The 19,948-nt window shown below is 39.5% G+C and overlaps 1 protein-coding gene across 4 annotated transcripts in view; it reads left to right on the top strand.

The window, feature by feature from the left end:
* The window catches only part of AP2B1 (adaptor related protein complex 2 subunit beta 1), a 129,620-nt gene that overhangs the window by 76,429 nt on the left and 33,243 nt on the right, over positions 1 to 19,948 (top strand). For 3 of the 4 annotated variants that reach the window (XM_066363887.1, XM_066363890.1, XM_066363888.1), the window contains exons 15-18: positions 3,588 to 3,629; positions 4,439 to 4,585; positions 5,693 to 5,838; positions 12,732 to 12,861. In XM_066363887.1, the coding sequence (XP_066219984.1) occupies positions 3,588 to 3,629; positions 4,439 to 4,585; positions 5,693 to 5,838; positions 12,732 to 12,861 (465 nt within the window). The remainder of the gene's footprint in view (positions 1 to 3,587; positions 3,630 to 4,438; positions 4,586 to 5,692; positions 5,839 to 12,731; positions 12,862 to 19,948) is intronic. The other variant, XM_066363889.1, reaches the window with a different exon arrangement.

Genomic DNA, 19,948 nt, shown 5'->3' on the forward strand with positions numbered 1-19,948 from the left:
TTCAGAGAAGAGGATAATAACCTTTCTTAGAATCTTGCTTCAGTTTTGCTAGATAGAAAACATATATTGCCGTTTTCCTTTCCCTTTGCTCTCTGCACATAACATAGTTAGGTGAACCTTCATATTTCTGGTTATGTGTCTAATAGCTCTTCAGTTTTGTCTTATAGCTGAGTTATATCTGCTATACTGAACATAAATGAATATCAGGCTTTCTTTTTAGTTTCTTCCTTGGTTTTAAATTAAATTGACTAGCAGCATGGGAGAGAGAGTACATTCAGATCTTTTCTAGCTAAGGTAATGTTCATATAATACTCAAAGATAATAAAAATGGTAGCTAAGAAAATAAGGGCTGTAATTGGGCATTATTTCCTTGACTTAAACATCACCAGTGAGGGTCTTTGCTCAAGGCCTTTTATTGAATTTAGCCTATTTGATAAAACTGCTACTCTCTTCTAGTATATTTTTCTTTCTTGCCAAATGAGTGCCAACCAGGTTCATAAAAAATTCCATCTCTTTTAAGCTTGGTTTGTAAGCCTGGCCAGAAAGGAGGACAGTGGTTGGGGGAGAAGGGAAGGAGTGAGCCCATCAGAAAGTCATAAAACTAGATCAGAGTATCAGCACAAATGAGGCATTTTGCACCTTCCCCTTCCTTAAAAGGGGTTTTTATTTCCAGTCAAGTTCTAACTTCCTTTTTATTTGAGTTAGCTAGCTCCAAAGTCATTTTTGAACAGAGGAATCTTGAGTTCGAGTAATAGTTAATTCTCTAAGGCAGTGTTTTTTCAACGTTGTCTGTACATAAGAATCATTAGGGAGGCTTTTCAAAATTTTGATGCCCAGGCTACAACCAAAACAATTAAATCACTACCTCTGGGGTGATACTCAGGCATCACTATTTTTTAAATTCCTGTCACCCCCCCCCCAAATAAAACAAATCACAGGTGGTTGATTCCATTGTTTCTAAAATTGAAAACCATAGTTATGAAACACAATTAAAATAGTTATTAGTACTCTTAGAAAGCTTGAATTTTAGTCTAAGAAACTTCCAGGAAAAATTAAAATCTAAAGACATCCTGTAATCAGCCTGCCTTTGCACACTTTTCTATGTCTTCTTCTTCCCACCCCCGTCCCCCCACCCTCAACATAGCTATCCTGTGCTATGGTCTAATTCAGGGGTCCCAAACTCACGGCCCGCGGGCCGCATGCGGCCCGCTGAACAATTTTGTACTGATTTTTTTTTTGTTTTCAACTGCAGTGAGAAAAGTGTTGCGTAACAGTTGCCTTTTGTAGACCTAGTGCGGCTGTGATCTTGCTCTGTGGCCCACATGCTGAGTTGAGTTTGAGACCCCTGGAATTGAACTATACTCCCTTCTTGATCATGCTTTTATTCATGTTTCTTTTTTTTCAGTCTTTGTTTATGCCCTTTGAGAAATAAACCCCCTCCTAATTTTTGCTTGTTATAATCCCACACTACCACCTTTTTGAAGCTTTTCATTATCTTCATCCAGAGAAGGCTTTTCCCTTCAGAACGTCCCTGTTTTGCTTTAGTATATCGTTTGATTTTGCATTCATGCTTTGTTTCTCCTCCAGTGGGCAGAGCTGGGCTTTATTCATCTGATTGCCTGACATCTCTACATTTCCAGTAGTGCCTTTTATACCAGTAAACATATCAGTGTTTGTTTGAATAAAGGGCATTTTATGCTTTTGAGATGTCATGCTGCAGATGTGTGCTATTCTAGAACCAGGGAGAAAGCAGATGTGTGATATCTTTTATTTTTGCATTTGTGCTTTTCTGGTTATTCAAATTCTTATTTGTGGTGACCTTTTCATTGATTTATGGATGGGATTTTTCATGTAAATCATTAAGTAGTCTTCGGGAGCCAGACTTTGAGAGTTTTGGGATGCCCTGTAGATTAGTGTAGAACATCGTGCTTATTAATGCTGGTTAGAAGCACCTGCCCGGAGTTATTTTCTGTCATGTGGAAATAGAACTTTCTCTGAGGTCTTACTGTTTCTCAATTTAGGTTATTTTTTAGATTTTGGTCCAGCTGTTTTATATGCCTGTATATTAAGACAATAAATCCTCTTTCCTAAATTCTGAAAACCATTACAATTTTGTTTTTTAACATAACTGCAGCACAAAGATCTGCAAGTTTCTATCACTAAATGACAGACAATAAAGGGAACATTGTCTTGAGAAGCAGACACAAGCATTTGATGATTCAAAGAGGAATTTTAGATGCACAGTGAAAACTAAGGAGGAAGCAAATGTGGAAGTAGAGCAAAAAAAAAAAAAAGGTGTTTTTGCTTTTTAAACAGTAGCATTAATTGTGTACATATGGGTTTCCTGTTTCTTCATGCCGCCTATTTTCAGTTTCAGTTCAATGTTTTTGTCATGGAAGACTGATTTGGGGTGAATTATGTAAGAGCCCTGAGAAGAGAAGGGCTCTACTAAGACCATGTGGGATTATCTTTCTGTCTCCTAGCTAATTAAGTTAAACTAATTCTCCAATAACATCTTTTTAACTGATCTACTCCAAATAAATCTCAGTATTCCTCCTTAGTAGCATTGACTTCGAGAGAGATTTGCAGCATTGTGTGCCTTCCCACTTTTTCCCCAAGTAGTATAGCTTCCTACCCCAGCTGTTTTCTTTCTTAGGAAACTTCTAAACTTTAATTTTATTTATTTATTTATTTATTGTATTTTTCCGAAGTGGGAAGCAGGAGTGGGGGTGACAGACAGACAGACTCTTGCATGCGCCCTACCGGGATCCACCCGGCATGCCCACCAGGGGGTGATGCTCTGACCATCTGGGGCATTGCTCTGCTGCAATTGGAGCCATTCTAGTGCATGAGGCGGAGGCCCTGAAGCCATCCTCAGCGCCCAGGCCAACTTTGCTCCAATGGAGCCTTGGCTGCGGGAGGGGAAGAGAGAGACAGAGGAAGGAGAGGGGGAGGGGTGGAGAAGCAGTTGGTTGCTTCTCCTGTGTGCCCTGGCCGGGAATCGAACCTGGGACTTCCACACACCAGGCCCATGCTCTACCACTGAGCCAACTGGCCAGGGCCCGAAAGTTCTAAACTTTAAAAATCACTCTTGTTCCACCTATAATTTTTGAAGCTCAAAATTATGACTCAATTGGAGCAACAGGTTTTGTACATCAAAGCACATTTTAGTTTTTCTTTGCTTTTCTCGCCACCCCCCAATATCCTTTTAAAGAAAAATAAGATATATTCAAAATATTACTGCTTGAACATAGAACTTCTTGGAATATGCAGATTCTTCAAATTCTGTTTGGATTTGTCCTTATGTACCCCAGTGGAAAGATTGGATATGAAACATCCCTGAGATGTCCCAGCTCCACCTTTTTCCTAAGTTTTCTCAAAACTCCCACACACCATCTCTGCCACTACTTGGTTCCCCTAGGACATATTTCTTTGCAGTCTAGAATTTCTTTCAGCTTTAGGAGACAAGTTGAATAGCATATATTCCGAGCAACTTGGTAGAGCAATTTACAGATTCTGTTTGGGCGTCTAGTACTTAGTTAAATGAACTCTACCTCTCTCTCCTCTCTCTCCTTTCTCTCTTTCAGCTTGGCAGTGACCTTGGCGGGGGCATTGGAGGAAGTCCGGCAGTAAGTGCCATCCATTTTTTTTACCATGGGATGCGCTGCCCCCTGTTTGATGCCTTTCCTGTGCACACATTCTCAGACCAGCCACTGCTGCTATCTAGCACTGTACACCAAAACTTCTGTAGCAGTATGTGAAGAGTAGAACATAGCATAGGGTTACTTGGGATCTTTTGTGGTATAGGGGCATCTTTAGGGATTGGTGCTCTGGTGTTTACAAAGATCTTTGTTCTCCTGACATTGAAAGAGGTAAATGGAACCTCCCATCTTGACTAGAGAATGCTTTTATTCTCTGGTGTCATGTAAAAAAACTTGACAGTCGGTTGGACTCAGAGTAAGACTCTCCTTGTAAGTTAGTTTGGGGGATGTGAATATCCTTCTCCCTCAGGAGAGTTTCCTGCTAGATGTTTATGCTTAAATGGGGAAGTAAGACTTGCCTGGACCCAAGTAGAAATGGAGCTGCTGAGTTGGATGCTTCTCCTTCTTCCTGTAAAAATAAACTTCCCTTCCTTAGTGTACTTGTAGGCCTTTTGCACAGAATCGTGGAAGCTAAAATTGGAAACAAATAAAAAATCTTGGATCACTGTATTCCTAATCCTACTAATTACTCTTTCTTGATAGAACTTCTGGAGTGTTTATATATCTTATCAATGATGATTTAAAGGACAATATACTAATTTAACTCCTAAGAATATTGTAATTATGATGTTTTCTAATTGATTTATCAGTACTACTAAAATATGTGGAGATATTTTAAGGACTATTAACTGTTCTTCCTGACTCTTCCCCCCCCGCCGCCACCCTTTTCCCTATAGGTTGGACAATCCTTCATCCCTTCATCAGTGCCTGCAACCTTTGCTCCTTCACCTACTCCTGCCGTGGTCAGCAGTGGTCTGAATGACCTATTTGAACTCTCTACAGGGATAGGCATGGCACATGGTGGATATGTGGCTCCTAAGGCTGTAAGTAAAGCAACACTTTCTTAATGGATGGGACCCAAATTACTTAGCTCCTAACATTTATTTACTCTACTGATAATAAATTCAGGGTTTGAGCCCTTGTTTGGAAATGTCCTCATACTCAACAATAAGAAGCACTATAGCATCTTTGTTAACCATTTTTATGATTAGATTTAAAATTGGCAATACTAAGTATTTGAGTTTTTGGCAATACTAAGTATTTGAGTTTTGCTCTCATGTTTAGAAATAGTCTAGTTTGTCAACAGTAGAGTCAATCTAGTGTAAATTTGAAATATAATACAACAGGGGGAAAATAAAGTATTGAGAATTAACACATCGATTTCTCATTCCTTCCATTCCCTCTTTCCATTGATACCACATATGGATTCCCTGCTCAAGTTTGGGGCACTTTTTTTTTTTTATAGAGTTAAGAGTTTGTGTCATTGGTGTTCTTTTAGTCTCAGCCTTGCTTGAGATCATGCTCAGATGGAAAGCAAAAGAGGATACCACCTTTACTGTAGTTCTGGACCCAGTGGTGGGTAATGAATGAATTGTATGAAGAAAATGGGTATTCAGATTATTTTAGCAATATTTGAGTACTTCCTATTTACTGTTTAATAGAAAGTATAGCAAGAGTTAAAAGTATATACATAAGGCATTGTCTTTGCCCTTAAGGAAATTTTTGTTAACGGTTTTGTAATCATTAAAAAAAGCCTTCAAAGATGATAGACAGGTATTTCCCCCCCCCTTTTTAAAAGATTTTATTTATTCATTTTAGACAGAGGGGAGAGAGAGAGAGAAGGGACAGAGAAGGGGGGGGAGCAGGAAGCATCAACTCCCATATGTGCCTTGACCAAGCAAGCCCAGGGTATCGAACCGGCAACCTCAGCATTCCAGGTCGACGCTTTATCCACTGCGCTACCACAGGTCAGGCCATAGATAGGCATTTTCATCAGTAGATTTCCTTCCCTTTTAAGCTTTTCACCAAAGTTACTAACAAACTCACCATAATACCTAAGAAAATGAAATTGAAATTTTATAATTATTCAAAAACAAATAACATCAAGATAAATTTTTTCTAGTGTAATTGGGCTTTATACTGTGTTTCAGGTCTGGCTGCCTGCGGTAAAAGCTAAAGGCTTGGAGATTTCTGGAACATTTACTCATCGTCAGGGACACATCTATATGGAAATGAACTTCACCAACAAAGCCCTGCAGCACATGACAGACTTTGCAATCCAATTTAACAAGAATAGGTAAGAAATGTGAGTCCCGAGCTAGATCCTGAGATGGCATGGTGTACGTTGTGTCCAATAAGAGAATGTTCCATTCACAATGGGTAAAATTCTCATGTTGCAATGCTAGGTGTAGAGTGAATACTGGCTCTTGTACAGCTGTCCGGTTGTCAGCTTCAACCCTGCAGGCCCTAGGCAATTTTGCTGGGAAATTCATCCATGTGGAATGGGGAAACCAGAACTTAATGCCCTCTTAAAGGGTTCTAGGAATAGAGTATTTTTACTAGTTTATTTTTTAAAAATTGTTTTTAAATGAATCCCATTTACTTATTTAACAAATTATTACTTAGCATCTGTGTGCCAGACATTTCAAGGTACTGAGGCTAGAGTAGTGAACCAAACAAATGTGTGTCCAAAGCTCACACATTTGATGGGACAAAATGAACACTTCAGTGATATAAACAATGTAGAAGACAGTCAGTAGACCTGGTGAGCTGAATAATTAAATATAGGCTGGCCAATCTGCTTTTAGCGGTGAATTCTCTGCTTTAATATGGAGAACATGAGGAAGTAAAAAGTTAGTTCTGAGACATCACTGGTTTTTATTAATCATGATTTAGGACACTGGCTAGATTTTGATAGCAGGTCCATTTATTTATTCATAAATACAAGGTAGTCAAACTTGTTTCTAACCAAGCTATAATTGGACCCCTAAAATAGATGTAATAAAATTTGTCTATAACAGCTCACATCAGTGACTGTCTTATTTATTTCTAGTCATTTGGAAATAACTGGATTTGAAAGTTTGACACTAGAAATCACTTAAGTATCTAGAAAATCTATTTTCTTCTGTCAAGAGCAGTTATATTTCCAGCCACTTTTAAGGGAGCTGGCCTTGTTAAAGGCCAAAACTGTTGGGGAAATACTGGTACATGATAATAAAGGCAGTCTAGCCTGTCCTTGGTGGCTCAGTGGATCAATTGTCAACCTAGAATGCTGAAGTCGCCAGTTAAAATCCCTGGGCTTGCCCATCAAGGCACATAACTGGAAGCAACTATGAGTTGATGCCTCTCACTTCTCTCCCCCTTTCTCTCTCTCTCTTAAATCAATCAATAAAAATGTGTTTAAAAAAAAAGGCAATCTTATAGCCGCCTTTCACACTTTCATTTCTGTTTGTCTTTTTTTAAGTAGTCTGATACTTAGAAAAGTTTATATTTTTGTACTGATAGCTATACTTTTTCCTTTATAAAATACACACAGTACTGGCTATCTACAGATAGTCTGTTGATTTCCTACAGTTACTTCTTATCTTCTCTTCTTCCTGTTACATTGATGTTTCTTTGGATTTACTTTTGTTCTCTTAAGTATGCTTAAACTTCTGTACTTGATTTATCTTATAACAGGTGAGGCCAGTATGCTCCCTTTCAACTCCCTTGCTCTCTTTTCTCCAGTTTTTGTAAATTGTATCATTTCTAGATTTTATTTTTTCACCTTTTGTTTTGTCTCAGATTTGTGCTTATTTCCAGTCCTGTTTGTTTCCACTGTCATTTCTTGGATGTCTTCTCTTAGGTTCCTCAAAAAGGGTTTGAGGAGCAACACAAGGGTATGTAAATCACAGCAGTCTTTGAATCCTTGCAGGGTCAAAACTGTGGCTTTTGTATTTGAAAATTCTTAAAAAAAAAGAAAAAAGAAAATTCTTGATTTATTATTTTACTCTAGTGTCTTTTGTCATTGAATGTTCCTGTGGAAAAGTCAGTTGCCAGCCTGATTTTTTTTTTTTAATTTTATTTATTCATTTTAGAGAGGAGAGAGAAAGGGAGAGAGGGAGACAGAGAGGGAGAGAGAGAGAGGAGAGAATGACAGAGAGAGAAGGTGGGGAGGAGCTGGAAGCATCAACTCCCATATGTGCCTTGACCAGGCAAGCCCAGGGTTTCGAACCAGCGACCTCAGCATTTCCAGGTCGACGCTTTATCCACTGCGCCACCACAGGTCAGGCTGCCAGCCTGATTTTATCCACCATATAACTGATTTGATCATCTTGTCTGGGTGCCCGAAGTTTTAAAGTCCGATAATTTTTTTTTTTTTTTTTTACAGAGACAGAGAGAGAGTCAGAGAGAGGGATAGATAGGGACAGACTGACAGGAACGGAGAGAGATGAGAAGCATGAATCATCAGTTTTTCGTTGTGGCACTTTAGTTGTTCATTGATTGCTTTCTCATATGTGCCTTGACCATGGGGCTACAGCAGACTGAGTAACCTGTTGCTCGAGCCAGCAACCTTGGGTCCAAGCTGGTGAGCTTTGTTCAACCCAGATGAGCCCGCGCTCAAGCTGGTGACCTTAGGTTCTCGAACCTGGGTTCTCTGCATCCCAGTCTGATGCTCTATCCACTGCGCCACCGCCTGGTCAGGCGAAGTCCGATAATTTTATTGGAATGTTTCCAATGTTGATTGGTCTTAGTTTTTTCTGGAATATGTTGTGCCTTTTCAATATGTATATCAAAGTCTTTTATTTCAGGAAAGTTTCAGGGTTTGTATGTTTCTACTGTTGTTTTGATTTTTTCATTGGAAAATTATGCATTTATTGACTTTTCTTTATCTTTTATATATACTGTCTAATTTTTTCTTATCTGTAAATATTAACCCATAACCACAACGCTGTCACCATACTCTTTAATATTATCAAATATCCAGTTAGTGGATTGTTAGTTGTCTAATGTTTTGGTACAGTTTGTTTTGTCAGAACAGGACCCCAATAAAGTCCCCATACCCCATACATGCCAATTTGTTAAGTGTCTTAGGTGTTTCAACCTATAGATTCCTCTTCCCCTCTCTGTTTTCCTTGAAATTTATTTGTAGGTGAAATTAGAGCTTTTATCTGTGGAGTTTCCCAAAAATTTTGCTGATTACATCTGTAAATAGGAGACATATCTGTAGGCTTGATCAGTTTTAGACTTGCTCTTCTGACAAGAGTGCTTCTTGAGTAGTGATGATCTTTTTCTCTCATTTCTGTCTTCAAATATTTGCTTTCTATAATTTTAATCCCTGTGTCTCTTTACTGTATTTACTGTGGTGTCTCCTCTGTTGTTCTTTATAGCTCTGTCTCTGTCACTGTAGTTGTGCCTTTCTATGATTTTTTGTAAATGAAATCATATCGTATGGAGTCTTTTGCATCTGGTTTCTTTCGCTTAGCATAATGCTTTGAGATGTATATAGATCAGTAATTCATTCCATTTTATTTAGTGTTCCAGTGATGAATATACCACAATTTGTTTAGCCTTTCACCAGTTGGTAGAATTTGGGATTGTTTTCAGTTTTATTTTTTATGGCTAAAGCTGCTATAAATATTCATGTGGACATATGTTTTCAATTTTCCTGAGTAAATACCTAGAAGTGGTATTGCTAGGTCATATGATAAGTATGAGAGTTTCAGCCGTTCGATAGCCTTACAATTTTCACCATTCTTATAGATGTACATACAGTAGTATCACATTTTTATTTGCATGTCCTAGAATGACTAATGGTAGAAATATTTTTTCATAAGCTTGTTGATCATTCTTATTTCTTTGGTGAGATATCTGCTTAAGTGTTTCCTTCCCCTTTTTTGGTTGGTTGTCTTATGAAGTAATAAAAGTTCTTTATATATATATTCTAGATACAAGCGTTGGTCAAATACAGGTCTTGAAAGTATTTTCTCTCAGGCTGTGGCTTGCTTTATTTTCTTACAATGTCTTGTAAAAAAAAAAGTTTATTATTTAAATAAAGTTTTATTTTTGCAATTATTTTTATTTTATGGCTTATGCTGTTTGTGTTCTGGCTAGAAATCTGCTCGACCTGCAGTTACAAATTATTTTTTTCTCTTTTTTTGATAGACATGTTATCTAGATTTAGCTCCTACATTTACTTTTATAATTCATTTTGAGATAATTTTTACATATGGTGTAAAGTAAGAGTCAGAGTAAACTTTTTTTCCATAGTCTGGAAATTGAATAGTATAAACTATCCAACTTTATTCTTTTTTGAAAATTGTTTTTGGCTGTTATATGTTTTTTGCCTGCTGAGATTTAGATTGAGTACAGTGACTATGGATCAGTTTGGGGGAGAATTGTATCAAACAATATTGAATCTTTTAACTCATCATCACATTTCTGCATTTACCTAGGTTGTCTTTAATTTCTCTTTTCACTGTTTCATAATTTGTCATGTATGGATCTTGTTGCTAGTATATAGAAATAGAATTGATTTTTGTATATTGAGCTTGTACTTTGCAATTTTGTTAAACTCACTCACTAGTTCTAGTAGCCTTTTTTGCCTTTCTATATAAATGAGAATAGAGACAGTTTTATTTTTTTCTTTTCAGTCTTATGCCTTTTCTTTTTCTTGCCTGATTATACTTGCTGGGATCACCAGTAACTGTTGAGTAGGTATGGTAAAAAGAAACATCTTTGCCATGTTCTAAATCTGTGGGCAAAGCATTCAATCTTTTCGCCATTAATTGCATTGTTAGCTGTAGGTTTTTTCATGGATCTTGAGGGAGTTTACTTCTGTTCTAAGTTTGCTTAGTTTTATTATGCGTATTAAATTTTGTCAGATGCTTTTTCTGCATTTAATGAGATGTCATGTGTGTGGGTTTGTTTTTTTTTAGTCTGTTCATATGACAGATTTACATTGATTTTTCAAATGTTACAGCAATCTCGTATTCCTGGACTAAATCCTATTTGGTCAGGATAATACTGTCTTTTTTATGAATCGCTGAATTTGATGTACTAAAATTTTGTTGTGTATTTTTTTTTTTGTATTTACATATGTTCCTGATATAGTTTAGTTCATTTCTAACATGATTTATTCTTTTTCTTTCCTGAGTTTTATTATTGGCTCCCGTCCTCCTACTGTCTGGCTATTTCTTTTTCAGGTGCTTCCTTCACTATTGTGTCTTCTTTGATAACTGCAATTGCTTTTCATCTGTGTGTGTAGTGTGTGTGTGTGAGAGAGAGAGAGAGAGAGAGAGAGAGAGAGACAGGAAGGGAGATGAGAAACGTCAACTCATAGTTGCATCACCTTAGATGTTCATTGATTACTTTCTCATTTGTGCCTTGACCCAGGGGGCTCCAGCTGAGCCAGTAACCCCTTGCTCAAGCCAGTGACCTTGGGCTTCAAGCCAGCAACCTTTGGGCTCAAGCCAACGACCATGGGGTTAGGTCTATGGTCCCATGCTCAAGCTGGTGATCCTGCACTCAATCTGGTGAGCTCGCACTCAAGCCGGTGACCTTGGGGTTTCAAACCAGGGTCCTCGGTGTTCCTGGCTGACGCTCTATCCACTGTGCCACTGCCTGGTCAGGCTGTAATTGCTTTTAACTATATTGTCCCTTAAGTTCATGTATAACTGTTTTCTAATTCCATTTATTTCAATGGCAAGTTATTATCAAGTATATGTTTTTCCCTGGCCAGATAGTTTGGTTGGTTGGAGCATTATCCCGAAGCACAGAGGTTATCAGTTTGATGCACGATCAGGGCACATACAGGAATAAATTGATGTTCTTGTCTCTTCTAAAAAACATATATATAGATATGTAAATATATATATATATAGATATATATATATATATATACATTTTGTTTGTCAATAGGAAGTTGTACTGCTGTTTTTCTACTTTTTAAGAATAGTGTCTTTGAACAAGTGCTATGTTTATACCATTGTGATATTCATAGTTGAATGAATTGGAATTTGCAGGACTATTAACAAGTGGTTTAAGGAAGATAAGCTGGGGTAGTGTTTTTGGCTTTGCTGCTCAAGAGCTCTCCTTCCTTTACTATGGTGGAGCCACAACTCCAGTGCCTCTCAAAATCTAACTTGATTCAAAGAGACTATATTTCCATCCTGAGTTCTATAGATTCTTTTACTGGTCTCTGCCTTCAAGGACACAGCCCTGTGTTCAGGGTGTTTGTTTCCCTTTTGGAAGGTGGTGCTTTTTGATCTCTGTCACCTCCAAGCCCCGCAGGAATATTCCATCTTTCTTCACTTCACCTCTGTATTGTCCTCTGTTTGATCTTAGTTTTACTCACAGCACTTTACATCAGGAATGGGGTCTGTCTTCTGAGAGTGGGTATTTACTGTCGGTCTCTGCAGCCTACCACCGCTAGTTTCCTCGGAACTCCTTGGACCTCCCTGCTGCCCCTCCAGAGCTTTTCTCACCAGCTCTGTTGATCTCATGGGCTTATCATATCTGTCCCTTATGATGTTATAAATGTAAGAAACTTTCAGAATCAGAGCACCAACAAAGCAATTCTGTGCTTACGACTCTTTCTCCTTCCTCAAATTTATTTAATGGAAAATGAAAGTTATGTTGTAGTACATTAGAATTGAGGACCTTGGGTCCTACTATTTTTTCATTTAGAATTACAAAAAATTATGTTCCTCTGGAGTAAAAAGCCATTGAAGGCCCTGGCCGGTTGGCTCAGTGGTAGAGCGTTGACCTGGCGTGCGGGGGACCCGGGTTCGATTCCCAGCCAGGGCACATAGTAGAAGCGCCCATTTGCTTCTCCACCCTCACCCCCTCCTTCCTCTCTGTCTCTCTCTTCCCCTCCTGCAGCCAAGGCTCCATTGGAGCAAAGATGGCCCAGGCGCTGGGGATGGCTCCTTGGCCTCTGCCCCAGGCGCTAGAGTGGCTCTGGTCGCCGGAGAGCGACGCCCCGGAGGGGCAGAGCATCGCCCCCTGGTGGGCAGAGCTTCGCCCCTGGTGGGCGTGCCGGGTGGATCCTGGTCGGGCGCATGCGGGAGTCTGTCTGACTGTCTCTCCCCGTTTCCAGCTTCAGAAAAATACAAAAAAAAAAAAAAAAAAAAAGCCATTGAAACCCAACCATGTGGCTAAATCCTGTCTCCTAATTAACTTCTAAAATTTCTTCTTCCTTTCTCCTAGCTTTGGTGTCATCCCCAGCACTCCTCTGGCCATCCACACACCACTGATGCCAAACCAGAGCATTGATGTCTCCCTGCCTCTCAACACCTTGGGCCCGGTCATGAAGATGGAGCCTCTGAATAACCTGCAGGTTAGAACTGGACTGCACTCAGGCTACAAGCTGGTAGCTTGCCAAGTTTATTTTATCATTTTTTTAAATTTTATTTTATATGAAACACCTCACCCTTCTGTATATTAGATTTGGTCACAGAATACTTTTTACAATAAGTCTGTGGATAAGAGTTTATTTTTTTAAGGTTATGCATTGACATAGAAAGGTATTCTTTTCCTCAAACGTTTAGAAACTGTTAAAGATCTTTTTTTCCTCTTAAGACTCACATAGAAAATTTGAATGTCATTTATATAAAAATAGATCTCAGTACAGAATCATGTGGAGGTTATGTTTAAACATACAACCATGTACAGTTAGGTTGTCTGGACTTAAATACTAGCTATTAGCACATCGCTCTTCTACCTGTAGCAGAATCTTGAGGAGTTTGGAACTTGATCAGGTCTGCTGGAGCCCCTTAATCTTGAAATACTGTATTTTTTAGAATGTTTAAATCCTAATTTAGAGTTTTATTAAGTTTTAATCTATTTTGAATTTTTCTTTGAAATATAAGCCCTCTGGGGTTCAAAGAAGAAGGCAACTCAAGCCGTTAACCTTGGAGTTTTGAACCTGGAATCTCAGCATCCCAGGTTGACGCTCTATCTACTGTGCCACCACCAGTCAAGTTGTGGTTTTCCTTTTAATTGCTTTAACACTGTCCTTCAGGTGGCTGAGGGAGTCTTACATTTCTTTAGACATGATTAGGCACCAGACCTCCAGGACAAATTTTTTTTATTTATTCTTTTTTTTTTTTAGAGAGAGGAGAGGGAGAGACAGAGAGAGAGGAGAGACAGAGAGAGAAGGGGGGAGGAGCTGGAAGCATCAACTGCCATATGTGCCTTGACCAGGCAAGCCCAGGGCTTCGAACCGGCGACCTCAGCATTTTCAAGTTGACGCTTTAGCCTGACCTGTGGTGGCGCAGTGGGTAAAGCGTTGACCTGGAAATGCTGAGGTCGCCGGTTCGAAACCCTGGGCTTGCCTGGTCAAGGCACATATGGGAGTTGATGCTTCCAGCTCCTCCCCTGTCTCTCTCTCCTCTCTCTCTCTGTCTCTGTCTCTCTCTCTCCTTCTCTCTCTCCTCTCTAAAATGAATAAATAAAATTAAAAAAAAAAATTAAAAAAAAAAAAAAAAGTTGACGCTTTATCCACTGCGCCACCACGGGTCAGGCTGCAGGACAAATTTGATGCTATATGAATGCTGCCGGTTTGCTAGCGTTGATAATAGCTCTTGAGTTCACCACTCCGTTAGAACTATTTACTTTATTCGTATTAATTTTTGTTGCAAATCTCACAAATGCTTCTGAGTATTTAGTTCTGCATTCTATTTTAAGGCTATATATTTGGTTTTTATAAATTGTCTGAGCCTTGGGTGGCTGCCATCTTACGTCACTGTTGATCAAAGGCCAGCCGAAAAAGATGCACTGTGAAGGACAGTCTAAAGACACAGCAAAGAGGATTGGCAGTCCTTCTACCAAGAACTTGAAATGATAGAATAGTCAGAATGAGAGGATAAAATATGTTTAAAGTGATTAAAGAAAAATACCACCTTCCACTTTCCAGTCAAGACAGGTGGGATTCCATTGCTTACTCTTCTGGAAATAGCAGTGTGAGATACTAGTACTGAAGGTGAAACATCAACAGTAAAACTACTTGAAGTTAAAACTAATGCTTCTCAGTAGTTTAAATCCCAAAAAAACAAGCCTGTTTGCCAGTTCACTAACTACCTTGTTGCTACAATAGTTGACTGCCTCTTTTCCAGCAAAGAGTATAATGATTTAGAGTGTAGATGAGTGAGTCACAATATAACTTGGCTCAGACTAGAGGAACATAACAAGGATTTCTGTGCAGATGGAACTGGCTGTTACTATGATGAGAGTAAAGTGTTAAGGGGCTTTTCCAGCACAGAATCCTAAAGTAAGTAGCTAACCCAAATCTACATCTGCCCCCTTTTTATTGAAATCTAACCTCCTGTTGGCCCAGAGAGCCTCAAGCCTAATATTTGAGGACAGTCAGCATGAGTGCAAAAATGCTTTACTTTAGAAATAGGAAAGGGAATTTGGGTCACAGAAACCAGGGCAAATTTTCTGCTCTTTAAAAGGAAACAGTAAATAAAGAAATGTCAGTTTACTTTCCTATTTGCATTTCCCTTTCCCATTCAGTGAAATGAACCATTCGAGTAGAAACCTTTATAACAGATACTGAATCTTAGTCCAGACCGCTCCCTCCAAAGCTTTTTATATAAACCTGCCATTATAAAAAGCAAACTGAAATACTTTCCATCTAAATGAAATGTAATAAAGACCAGGCAGTGGTGCAGTGGATGGAACGTCGGACTGGGACACAGAGGACCCAGGTTTGAAACAGCGAGGTCGCCGGCTTGAGTGTGGGCTCATCCGGCTTGAGCACGGGCTCACCAGCTTGAGTGCAGGGTCACTGACTTGAGCGTGGGCTCAAAGACATGACTCCATGGTCTCCAGCTTGAGCAAGGGGTCACTGGCCCAGCTGGAGCTCTCCAGTGAAGGCACATATGAGAAAGCAGTCAATGAACAACTAAGTTGCTGCAATGAAGAATTGATGCTTCTCATCTCTCTCCCTTCCTGTGTCTGTCCCTATCTGTTCCTCTCTCTCGATCACACACACACAAAAAAGGATAAAAATAAATAAATGGAATGTAATAAAGCATCTCAGCTTCTCTAGGAAAAAAAGTTCCATCTGTAGCAGCTGCTGATTCAGCATGTTTTTCTCATGGATTCTCTTCTCAGGGATGTCATAATTATGGCTATTTTCTCTTTAATTGGCATTTCCCAGTGGAGAAGATAAGCAAAAACTTGAAAAGAGAAAAAAAAATTCACACCTGTAAATAGCTCTATTTAATGTCTGCTGATGGAAGTTGAAACTAACGGCTTGCCCAAGGTGGGTAGGTTACTTTACATTTCAGCTGCCATTCTGCTCTTGTCCCAGGAAGAACAAAACAATGAAACCTTAGATCCACATAAAGCTAGATCAAGATTGATGGGCAATTAAACATTATATTTACATAATGTTTAAATTTTAGAGCTCAAGTAGGAAAAATTAGTATTTTCCTAGTACTCCAGACTATAAAATCGGGGGGGGGGGGGGAATATCTGGGGGTTGAGGAAATGAAATTTTAAATGCAGCATGTGTTTTAGCTAATTTGATATCAATATATAGGACCCCAGCTCCCAGAACTGTAATGCAACACTCAGTACAAATAATTCTCATTAAAATGCTCATCAGACTACATTATTGGCTTATAGTCTGTTTGAAACACTATCAGAAGGTTAAAAAGACACCGTTTCCTCTTAAAATGTAAAGTAGATTATACTTTAGAGACAAGAATTAAATACCTAGTAGAGATTGGAACCCAGAAAGTTTTTCTACTGTACTGATGTAGAGCAGACGGTTGTTTTTTTAAAAACCGTCTCTAAATCCAAGTTATAAATATTACACAGAGTGAAGTTTAGCTTCCCCCTCCGGGAGCTTCTTTTGTAACTGCCAATTTGTACTTCTGAATCCCTTCACCTTTTTCACTCGGGCTATAAACTCTTATAAGGAGAACAGTGATAGCACCATTTGTTCAAGTTTTAATTTTATCAGGGTTATAAAAATGGTTTAAAGAATCAACTAGTTCTATAGTTAAGAAAAATCCAGTTCCCAGCCTTCTTTCCCCAACATGATTCCCAATATTTCCTTCCACAGAGTTGATCTCTCGTCTCTTAATTGGTTCTTTTTATATTTACCTCTCTATATCTAAATACTAAGCTTATATTGTGACTTCTGGATTTTTTCATCTTAAGTATTCCTCTGCATCTCCCTACTCACTGCCATTGTCTACATGGATGTTTCCTATGCTCTTTTCCTGATAGAGCTAGCCTAGAATTTTCTTTAATCAGTGTTTAATGTTTACATTTTTATGACTGTATATACTTTTTTTTTTTTTTACAGGGACAGAGGGATAGATAGGGACAGACAGGAATGCAGAGAGATGAGAAGTATCAATCATCAGTTTTTCGTTGCGACACCTTAGTTGTTCATTGATTGCTTTCTCATATGTGCCTTGACTGTGGGGCTACAGCAGACCAAGTAACCCCTTGCTTGAGCCAGCAACCTTGGGTCCAAGCTGGTGAGCTTTGCTCAAACCAGATGAGCCCACGTTCAAGCTGGCGACCTCAGGGTCTTGAACCTGGGTCCTCTGCATCCCAGTTCGATGCTCTAACCACTGCGTACCACCTGGTCAGGCATGACTGTATATATTCTTAAAAGCTGAACTAGGATATTGTGCCTGAACCTTTCTCTACCCCCTTTTCTTCCCCCATGGGCATGCATCTCCTAAACTCTAAGAGAGACTTGTACCAGGGGATCAGTGGGTGGCAGCAGCTTGTCCTGGGCTAACCCTGAACCTGTCTCCAATGCCCCTTTTTTAAAAGTATTTTTAATTTTATTTTTTTAGATTTTTTAAAATTTATTTTGAGAGAGAGAGAGAGAGATAGAATGGGGGGAGGAGCAGGAAGCATCAACTCCCATATGTGCCTTGACCAGGCAAGCCCAGGGTTTTGAACTGATGACCTCAGCATTCCAGGTTGACACTTTATCCACTGCGCCACCACAGGTCAGGCCCATCAAAGGCCCCTTGTCTCTGACTTCTCAGTGAGCCAAAGCAACCCCGCCTAGTCTTTCTCTTGGTTCTTCTTCTGCCCTAAGCCCTTCCTTGTTTCACTGTCCCCAGCTTCCATAAACATACTCTTAAAACAAACAGACAAACAAAAACTGAGCTAAAGTGTGATATTTTCATAAATAATTCAATATTTACTAGTTAATACCTGTCTCTGTTTGCTTAATTTTCTGTGTTTTTAATTATATTAAATCTCAAATTCCGGTGAGGTTAGACATTTCAAAATATTCTGTCAGTTTCACTTTCTAGAAGTCTCACCTGTAGTACAGTATTTGCCCTGCTCCGGTCTAGAGGGATTTCCTTGAACACCTGTAACAGCTGCACTGGAGCGCTCCCTTCACCATCACGCTGGGGCTCCCTTCCCTGCATCTCTCTGTGTTCGCACTCCAACTGGATCTTTCTTCTCTTGGTTTGTTTACTCCCTCGTTTTGGTGAAAAACATCCTCCACTTGTTTCCTGAGAAGACGTTTGTAGAGAATGAAGTTTTTGAGACTTCACATGTTTTAAAATGTCTTATTTATTTTCTTGTTTCATAGTTTCTGTATAACATTCTAGGTTAGAAATTATCCAGTGGTCGGCAAACTCATTAGTCAGCAGAGCCAAATATCAATAGTACAACGATTGAAATTTCTTCTGAGAGCCAAATTTTTAAAACTTGAACTATATAGGTAGGGACATTCCTTACCGAGGTGGCGCCTGCACGTGGTATTTTATGGAAGAGCCACACTCAAGGGGCCAAAGAGCTGCATGTGGCTCACGAGCTGCAGTTTGCCGACCAGGGTTCTAGACTGAAGTCATTTGATTCTTTTTTGTGCTGTGCTCTTTCTCAACGGAAGCTCATACAGTCCTTTATTTACCCTGTTCTGAAGTTTCACAGTGGCATGCCTCAGTGTGAGTCTCTCCTCACCCATTGTACTGGGTGGTCATTGGACTCTTTCAAGGTGGGAAACTGTATCCTTCAATTCTGGGAATTATTAAAAAACTTTTTTGTAGCTTTCCCTTCATTTTTCTCTTTCTTACGTTGGAAGTCTTATTATTTGGGCATTGACCCTCCTGGACCAATCTCTTTTTCCCTCCTATTTTTCATCTCTTTCTCCTTTTGCTTTACTTTCTAAAAGTTTTTCCTTTTTTTTTTTTATGACTTGGGGTTCACTGGACTTCTTAGATCTATAAGTTGATAGTTTCTCCCAATTTGGAAAAGTTTTTTCATTATTTCTTTAAAGTTTTTTTCTTCCCAGTTACCTCTTTTCTCCTTCTATGACTCCAACTTAAACGTGTGTTAAACCACCAGTATTGTTAGGTCACTGAGGCTATTTTTCTTTTTGTTTTGGTTGGATAATTCCTGTTGATCTGTTTTCAAGTGTACTGGCTCTTCTATAGACTACAACCTTCTGTTAAACCCATTCCGTATAATTTTCATTTCAGATATTGTACTTTTCAGTTCCAGGATTTCCATTTGGTTCTTTGCTAAAATTCCCAGAATGACAACTGGAGAACTCCATTTTACAGCCTGCTCTCCTCCCGTATCCTACCTACTCCCTTTGGCCATCCCATGAGCCTAAGGGTAAGCTTACGGACCCTCAGGAAAAGTGGCCAGTATAAGTATCTCCAGCAGGCCCTGGAAACAGTGCTGTGGCTGTCCCTCTAGGAAATTCTGTGTGTTCTACCTGGACAGTCTCTCACCCTGTGGATTCTTTTGTCCCTGGTTGCAGGGAGGCCAGTAGTGGATCGGAGTATGGCCGGTCCGTTAAACCATGAGGCCCAGGACAGGAGCCCCAGTTAACCCATCACTGAGGGCAACTGGAATACTACATGTTAATACTTTCTTTTTGGGTTGGCTTAATTCTTCCAAAAATATCTTTGACTTTCCTGTCTAGTGCAGGCTTTCTGCCAGTCTTGTAGGAGCTAAGTTGGGAAAGACGGCTGAAGAGCCTAGTATTCAATATGTATAAATTCACTTAACCACCCCGCAACTATGCATGGCATACCCTTCAAAGTACCATCTATTTTATCTCATCTAAAAGAATCAATCTTTAGTTTTAGGTAGGGCTGAAGAGCTAAGGTAACTTAGAACGGAGGTGGGGAGCTAATACTCTAACAGCATCTTAATCCTCTTTCCTTTAGCATCCTCTCCCCTCATACAGCTTCAGAGGTGCTGGCACTCTTAATTAAGCCTTGAGAGTTGTGTGGTGTTTATTACTAATCCATCCGTTTTACAGTTGCCAACATTTTTTTATTTTTTTATTTTTCTGAAGCTGGAAACGGGGAGAGACAGTCAGACAGACTCCCGCATGCGCCCGACCGACCGGGATCCACCCGGCACGCCCACCAGGGGGCGATGCTCTGCCCCTCCGGGGCTTCGCACTCCAGCGACCA

Source organism: Saccopteryx leptura, chromosome 2 (genome assembly GCF_036850995.1).
Source record: "Saccopteryx leptura isolate mSacLep1 chromosome 2, mSacLep1_pri_phased_curated, whole genome shotgun sequence".
In the NCBI taxonomy this organism is placed as follows: Eukaryota; Metazoa; Chordata; class Mammalia; order Chiroptera; family Emballonuridae; genus Saccopteryx; species Saccopteryx leptura.